General features: G+C 32.9%; 1 protein-coding gene across 1 annotated transcript; it reads left to right on the top strand.

Annotated features, from left to right (window-relative positions):
- Positions 1 to 3,233: 3,233 nt before the first annotated feature.
- On the top strand, positions 3,234 to 7,398 carry LOC113708388 (probable beta-D-xylosidase 5). The gene is made up of 7 exons (XM_027230847.2): positions 3,234 to 3,633; positions 4,276 to 4,581; positions 4,824 to 4,993; positions 5,095 to 5,195; positions 5,583 to 5,924; positions 6,085 to 6,498; positions 6,611 to 7,398. The coding sequence occupies exons 1-7, from the start codon at positions 3,400 to 3,402 to the stop codon at positions 7,231 to 7,233; spliced, it is 2,190 nt and encodes a 729-aa protein (XP_027086648.2). The 5' UTR covers positions 3,234 to 3,399; the 3' UTR covers positions 7,234 to 7,398.
- Positions 7,399 to 8,092: the final 694 nt, after the last annotated feature.

Genomic DNA, 8,092 nt, shown 5'->3' with positions numbered 1-8,092 from the left:
CTAGAAATATGCAATCTAGTATATATATATACACACACCAATTTACAATCTAAAGGCCTAACAACTATGTGAAATAATAAAAATTAAAAATGAAACAACATTTTAAATCATTATGATTGAAAACAACTTATCCAATTGTTAGGTTAAAAATTTCAAATAAATTTAGTAAATGAAACAACAAGTGTACAATTTTTTTTTATTTTGCTATGGTAAGTAAATATGCAATTCCCATCCAAAATGAAAATATAAAAATATAGTCAATCAATGGTCTAAATTTGGTTGCACAGAAAAAAGATTGAATCTTTTATTACTTTTATCAATTCATTTTTTTTAGATTTTCTATTTATTTTAATTCCTAAAATGTAATGGGCTGATTTCAAAAACTTGATTGTATACTATATTTTCATCATTTCAGAATTTAAATTATTCAAGTCTTAACACCATGATGATACACAAGACTGTTTAAGTACTGTGCATGCTTCTATTTGTCATTTTACTCTATATCATGCTTAAGAAGTTTACTCACCTTTATTCACCAATATTCTACTACTTAAGTTGCATATATTTAAAGCATTACATCCTGGTTTACAAATATGATGTTAGGTTGAAATTTGTAAAATCATGTAATACTTAATATTTTTAGGCCAAATAAACAAACAAAATTTTCAAATTTAAAAATTAAAATTATATAAAATAGAGCCTTGATAATTATTTTTTATTCTTCTTGAAAGAATCTGATATTGTGTGGATTTTATGCCAAAAATAATGGATATGATGATTGAGAAATGAATTTAACATTTGGCAAGTACTTTTTGAATTTTTAAATGTTGGGCATGATGGTTGCAAAATGAATAGGCATTTAGCAAATATAATTTGGTTTTAGATCTATTACAATTTAACATGACATGTTTTATGTGTTATACTACATTTTTTTGTAATGCACGTTTGTTCTAGGTAGACGGTAGCTAAAAATTATTTTTTTTCTTACATGATTAATTTATGGCTTCATAAGTCAGGTGTACTAATTCATCCATGAAACTAAAATTTTATTAAATTACATATTTTCATTAAAACTTCAAAAAAATGCAAACTCAATTTGTTCACATTCAAATTTAGAAAAGTAAATAATAAACAATATCCTAGAATTATGTAAAATTAATAGTTCAAAATTGTAAAAGCTCTATTACATATTGCGAGATATAAAATTTTACCAAATATGTCTTTCCAGTTTTTAGACATAATATGGCAAAAATAGCAGCAGAACTTATTTTCAAAGCCCATGAATTTCACACAAATTTTTGAAGGGAGTGCTCACAATTCTTGAGTGGATATGAGTTTCTAAACTCCCAATGCTTTTCATCTACTCTTATTTACTCCATTCCATATACAAGGAAATACACCTTGAATATTCGACCATGTTCACCTTGATATATGGATACATGTATTTGACATTGTCATGCAAATTGACTAAGGATCGGTTAGAAAAAGCTACATAGGTGTGAATTTGATTTCTCAACACCTACCAACTCTTTCATAATAGCCATCTCTACTCCCATTCGACTAAAAGTTTTGTAACTACTTCAGAAACAAATTCAAATTTATCCCTTCATTAGTTAATACTAATAACTTGCAATAAATCAATACTTATCACTTCACTAATTATTTTAGCTTTTAATTTACATAAGAGATGTCTGTGGAACATTTCCTTTCCTTTTAATTTTCTTAGTAATCAATTCCTACTCTTAGTATTCAATGTATCCTTATTATTGCATAATCAATTGCTTCTAACTCAAAAAATTTCATTAATAAATAAATCATTATCATTAGCATACTTAAAATATATTCTTACTGGTCATTGAATCATACCAATCTAAATCTTACATTTTTTTCATATAACTTATCAAAAACAAAGTCTTATAACCACTACATAATAAATTCAAGCTTATCTCCATCTCAAGAGATGTCTGGATACCTTTTGATTTTCTTAGTAATCAATTCCTACTCTTAGTCTTCAATATCTCCTTATTATTGCACAATCAATTGTTTCTAACTCAATGAATTTCATTTATAAATAAATCATGACCATTAGCATAATTCAAATGTATTCTTCCTTGTCATTAAATCATACCAATCTAAATCTTACCTTTTTTTTTCACATAACCACCACATAATAAATTCAGACTTATCTCTTCTTAATAATTGCATAGTCATCACTTTAGTTAATTCATAGTTATCATTTCTTATATTTATTTCTTACTAATAGATATAACTAATAATATTCTTTAAAGTTCCTAACGATTCACAGTTTTATAGAAATAGCTCATAGATTTGAAATTTAAAATTTTTCTCCCAAATAAAATTTATCTCTAAAATATGGTAAATTTGAACTAATATGTCTTATTAGTTCAAAAAATTGCGGCGTGTCACAGTTATCCTCACACCACAATTGTTTCCCATTAAGAATAAGAAAATTTTGGGCAGAGGAACCAGCGACAAATGAGTCCAAGAAGAGTTCATTGACAATAATAACACTTCAAAAAAACCAAAATACACATAAAAAACTATCAATCCAGCCACAAATTAGTTCAAGTAATTGAACTTGCCACAATTGTTTCCAAGGATCATTAAGCTTTAGAAAATTCGAATAGAGTTTCGCCAACAAGCAACTAGCCACAATGAGTCCCAGCAGAGTTCATTGACAATAATAACACTTAAAAAAAATTAGTCCAACTAATTGAACTTGGAATATTCCACCCATTACCAATGTTTACAAAATACCAAAAGAATAAGTGTCTATGCAAAAGAATGTATACCATCTAACTATGATATAGTTAGGCAAAACACTAATTTCAATGATTACCAACAGAATACCAGATAAGAGTAGTTACTTTGTTTGGATAATATAAGATTATCATACTTATATAAGATTAGATGTGGATAAACTAAGATTCCCGTGTAGATTTTAACATAATTACAACTGGTAATTTGATAAGGATAACTCAGTTGATCCAGTCACTCCTTCGAAATCACACTTGATATTACGTCTGATATTTCGTCTTTTTTCTCTAACGGTTGATTGTGATTTACGTATCCCACCACTCACTACTCTATATAAACTCACAAGCCTGCTACACCCTTTTCACAAATACTTCTTCAATGGCAAAACTTAGCTTCATTTCCATTCTAGCTTTAGCATTATGTTGTCTGTCCTCTGCAAAAGCTAGGGAAATTCATACAACAGAATCGCCCATTGATGATTCTCCATTCAATCTTACCACTAGCTACAGCTATGTTTGTCATCCATCAAGGTTTTCTGAGCTTGGTTTGGACATCAAGAAATATGCTTATTGTGATTCATCACTTCCATACCATATTAGGGTCAAGGATTTGATTGATAGGATGACCTTGGAAGAAAAAGTGCAACAAATTGGTGACACTGCCAAGGGAGTCCCTAGAATTGGTCTGCCCAAATACGAGTGGTGGTCGGAGGCATTGCATGGTGTGTCCAACGTCGGCCAACAAGGAAGTAAAGCATCATTTTTTGATGATGTTGTTCCCGGTGCTACTAGTTTCCCCATGGTCATCCTCACCGCTGCATCTTTCAATGAGACACTATGGAAAACAATTGGTCAGGTAAATCACTTGTTCACAGAAAATGCAACACACATTTTTAACTCATGAAAATCTTCACCATCAATTCGTTGTTTCTGTCCCGAAAATCTTATTGAAGACCCTAGCTATTCGTTTTAATCGTGACATTGTATTCTTGTATCGTACTATCATGTGAGTTAGCCAGGACATATGGCCAGTAGAGCAACTTTTTGTTATTGGTAGTTGCTTGTAAAATAGCTCTTTTATTTACACGACAGAAAAAAAGGGTGAATACCCTAAGTTGAAATCTCTATTACATAAAGGAAAAATTGCATTAAAATATTTATTTGCTTGGAGTTTTTTATTTTTATAATATTTAAAGTTATTGCTTATTTCAACTTTTGTCGACTTTTGTTTTTTAATAGTTCCAAAACAACTGTAATACATCTAAATAAAATTGGCTGTTCGGAAGCAATGTGAGGGAAAACGGAGATTTTGTCAAACTATGATTCGTATATTGTTACACTTGCATGTACCGTCAGATATAGCAAACATGGACATGGTACAGAATTTGAAACGTTTAAAACTATAGCCCACCACAATCAGGATTTCCATTCCAGAATTTGTCATGCAAAATGTTATGGAACTAAAAGACTAATGATTTAAGTTCATATAAATTTGTAGGTTGTCTCTACTGAAGCTAGAGCGATGCACAACGTCGGCCATGCAGGACTATCGTTTTGGAGTCCAAATATCAATGTTGTGAGGGACCCTCGTTGGGGGAGAGCTTTGGAGACGCCTGGAGAAGATCCATTTGTCGTAGGGAGATATGCTGCTAATTATGTGAGAGGGTTGCAGGATGTTGAGGGAACTGAAAACGTCACAGACTTGAACAGTAGACCCCTAAAAGTTGCAGCCTGTTGCAAGCATTATGCAGCATATGATGTTGATAATTGGCTTGGAGTTGTCCGCGAAACCTTTGATGCTAGGGTAAGATATTTCAAGTTAACCAAGCACTAGAAATTTATAATCATTTATTCACCAAAGATTGTTCTCCCGTAATGTTTGTTTTTCCAAAATGAATATGCTTGAGTCCTAATTAGATACATTTAGGTTTTTTATTTTTATTCTTTTTGCTAAATATTTTATTTGTCCATTTTTTCTGTGTGGTGTTGTATATTGGAATTTCCAATGTTTCTAACTCTTTTATGTTCATGTAATTTTTGTAAAAGGTGAGAGAGCAAGATATGATAGAGACTTTTGTGAAACCGTTTGAGATGTGTGTTAAGGAGGGTGATGTGACAAGTGTGATGTGCTCTTACAATCGTATCAATGGCATTCCAGCCTGTGCAGACCGAAGACTTCTAAAAGACACCATTCGAGGAGAGTGGGATCTCCATGGGTAAAAAGAAATAAACTCTAATTTTTTTTTCTCTAAATTATGGTTATTCGTTGATCTTGATTTGAGAATCCAAATTCAATCCCTTTTCTTTCTAATTTCAGGTACATTGTTTCTGATTGTGATTCTATTGAAGTTATGCGTGACCGTCATAAATGGCTGAATGATGATGCAGAAGATGCAGTTTCCCAAGCATTAAAAGCTGGTTAGTGTATAATCCATAGCGCTTAATTAAAATTTTATAGATAGAGTACAATTAGCATAATAGTTAGTCAAGAAATATTCTGCTGAATTATATACCTATTATGCTTATGCTGACCTATTTTCTATACTAGCATTGATTCACATCTAATGGAAATTTTGTCAACTTTCAATTGATACTTTTATACTCTTTCTGTCTTCTTTTCGTTTCGGTATTATTTTCCGTCCAATTATTGATAGCATGTGCATGGATAATTTCATTGGTGTTTTACTTTTTTTCCAATTGTAATTAATGGCGAACTTAATTATGGATAACTAACAAATTTGGTTGCTCATTTAATCTAAAGGCTAGTCTTCCCTTACTTTTTTCTTTTCTTTCTTTATGTATCAGGTTTGGATTTAGATTGTGGAAGCTTTTACTCAGACTATGGTGCAAATGCTGTAACCCAAGGGAAAGTGAGGGAGGCAGACATTGACGAAGCCTTAAGAAACCTCTATTTTGTTCTCATGAGACTTGGGTTCTTTGATGGCAGCCCAAAGTTTGACAATCTTAGCAAGGATCATATCTGTTCCCAAGATCATATCAATTTAGCTATTGAAGCTGCAAGAGAAGGCATTGTTCTTCTAAAGAATGAAAATCAAACTTTGCCTCTGGACTCGCAAAAAATTAAAACTATTGCCGTGGTTGGGCCACATGCGAATGCTACTGATGCCATGATTGGCAACTATGCAGGTACATCGACCAAAAAATTATTAGACTCAACCCACAATTTTTAGTTTTTTTTTTAGTATTTTTAGTATCAAAATTATCAAGATAGATGCAATGTGTTTGGTTTGAATGTTGAAATATCAATACCATTACTAAATGTTGTGCAAATCTACATATTTTTTAGGTGTTCCATGTAGATTCACTGCACCAATTGATGGATTCCAGCAATATGGGAAAGTAACATATGCAACAGGGTGTCAAGGTGTTGTTTGCAAAAATGATACCATGATCTACCCAGCCGTGCGTGCAGCACTAAATGCAGATGCCACCGTAATCGTGGCAGGGTTAGATTTATCTATCGAGGCTGAGAGTCTGGATAGGGAAGATCTCCTCTTACCTGGTTACCAAACTGAACTAATAAATCAAGTTGCTACCCGCTCCAGGGGTCCAGTCATTCTTGTAATCATGTCTGCTGGTGGTGTCGACATCACATTTGCCAAGAACCACCCAAATATTAGTGCAATTCTTTGGGCTGGATATCCTGGTGAGGAAGGTGGCCATGGCATTGCAGATGTTGTTTTTGGGGCATATAACCCTGGTAAAAATATTTTATACATATGTTTAGGTTTAGCCCTCTTAGTTACTGTTTTCTAATTTATACAAAATGTTTCGGTACACTTGCACTAACTAAATTCACTTCTTTGCTACAGGAGGAAGATTACCTCTTACATGGCATAAGAATGAGTATGTTGACATGTTACCCATGACATCTATGCCATTGAGGCCAATTTACAGCTTAGGCTATCCAGGCAGAACGTATAAATTTTTCAACGGTTCTACTGTATATCCATTTGGATATGGTTTAAGTTATACTACATTCAACTACTCATTGGCTGCCACAAAGAGATCACTTGACATCAAGCTGAACAAGTATCAACACTGCCGTCAAATCAATTACACTGATGCTGCTTTCCAGCCTTCTTGTGCGGGTGTGTTAATTGATGATCTTGAGTCATGTGACAATCAAAATGTTGAATTCAGTGTTGAGGTGAAAAACACTGGGGAAAGAGATGGAAGTGAGACAATTTTGATTTATTGGAGTCCTCCATCAGAGATTAGAGATGCCCAAATTAAAGAGTTGGTTGCGTTCAACAAAGTTTTTGTTCAAGCTGGACATAGTGCCAAAGTTAAATTCAACTTGAATGCTTGCAAGAGTTTGCGGTATGTTGACTACAAAGGTTACAGCCTTTTGGCATCTGGCCGACACACTATTGCTGTTGGAGACAACATTTTATCGTTTCCTTTTAGTATAAATTATGAAGTTTCTGAGTAATTATCCTGTCCTATCTAATTTAGGTTGGTAAGTATTTAGTTGATCTTGAAAACTAGCATAGATGGTCCAAGTCATTTCAGTAAGGTAATTTTTTATTATGGGGCCATGGCGATTCTATTCTTGAAATGTTAGTGTTACTATATGAAAATAAATTATTTTAAGCTTCATTTCTGAAATTATTTTCTTGTTGATCAATTGCTCTTGGAACCTATATATTTGACCTTTTTTTAAATGGCTAACCCCATAGGTGGAGAGGGACGCCACCCCCTTATATTATTAATAACCACAAAGCAAAATCACACAGGCATTATTTGCGAACAACTCTAATGCGTATGACGGGAGTTTGTGACCTATCTAGACTCAAGCTTCCCCTCGCCAATCTTGGTAATTCCAACTGTGAGGTATAAATGGCAATGTCCTCAAACTGTGCCCCAACCTTAGCCAAAGCATGTACCACGTGATTCGCCTCACGAAAACAATGCCCCACTAAAGAAATATTTGCTACAATTGCTACTCATCATCATTAACCATTGTTTCATTTTGTTTCGAAAATTGATACCTCACCTCAAAAGTAGGGTCACTCATTATTAACAAGCCTAAAATATATCTAGTTTTGATATAAATATATATTAATTTCCATTATTTAGTTGTTTATTCATTTTTAACCTAAAATGAAGAATATGGTGTAAAGTCATGTCAATGACTGTTGCTGTTAGTTAATGATCATAACAGGTAAAACACCAAAAGATTAAACTTATGTTAAATGCAGTTTTTTCTCCAGTGGGGGAAAATTTGTCATTAACCCTAGATGCCAAAAAACGTTCACAAGGCTGCAGTAGGGATGGCAGAGGGGCATGGT

This window comes from Coffea arabica, chromosome 9c (genome assembly GCF_036785885.1).
Source record: "Coffea arabica cultivar ET-39 chromosome 9c, Coffea Arabica ET-39 HiFi, whole genome shotgun sequence".
Classification (NCBI taxonomy): Eukaryota; Viridiplantae; Streptophyta; class Magnoliopsida; order Gentianales; family Rubiaceae; genus Coffea; species Coffea arabica.
The sequence above is the reverse complement of the archived record's forward strand: the minus strand, read 5'-3'. Positions and strand labels throughout refer to the sequence as shown.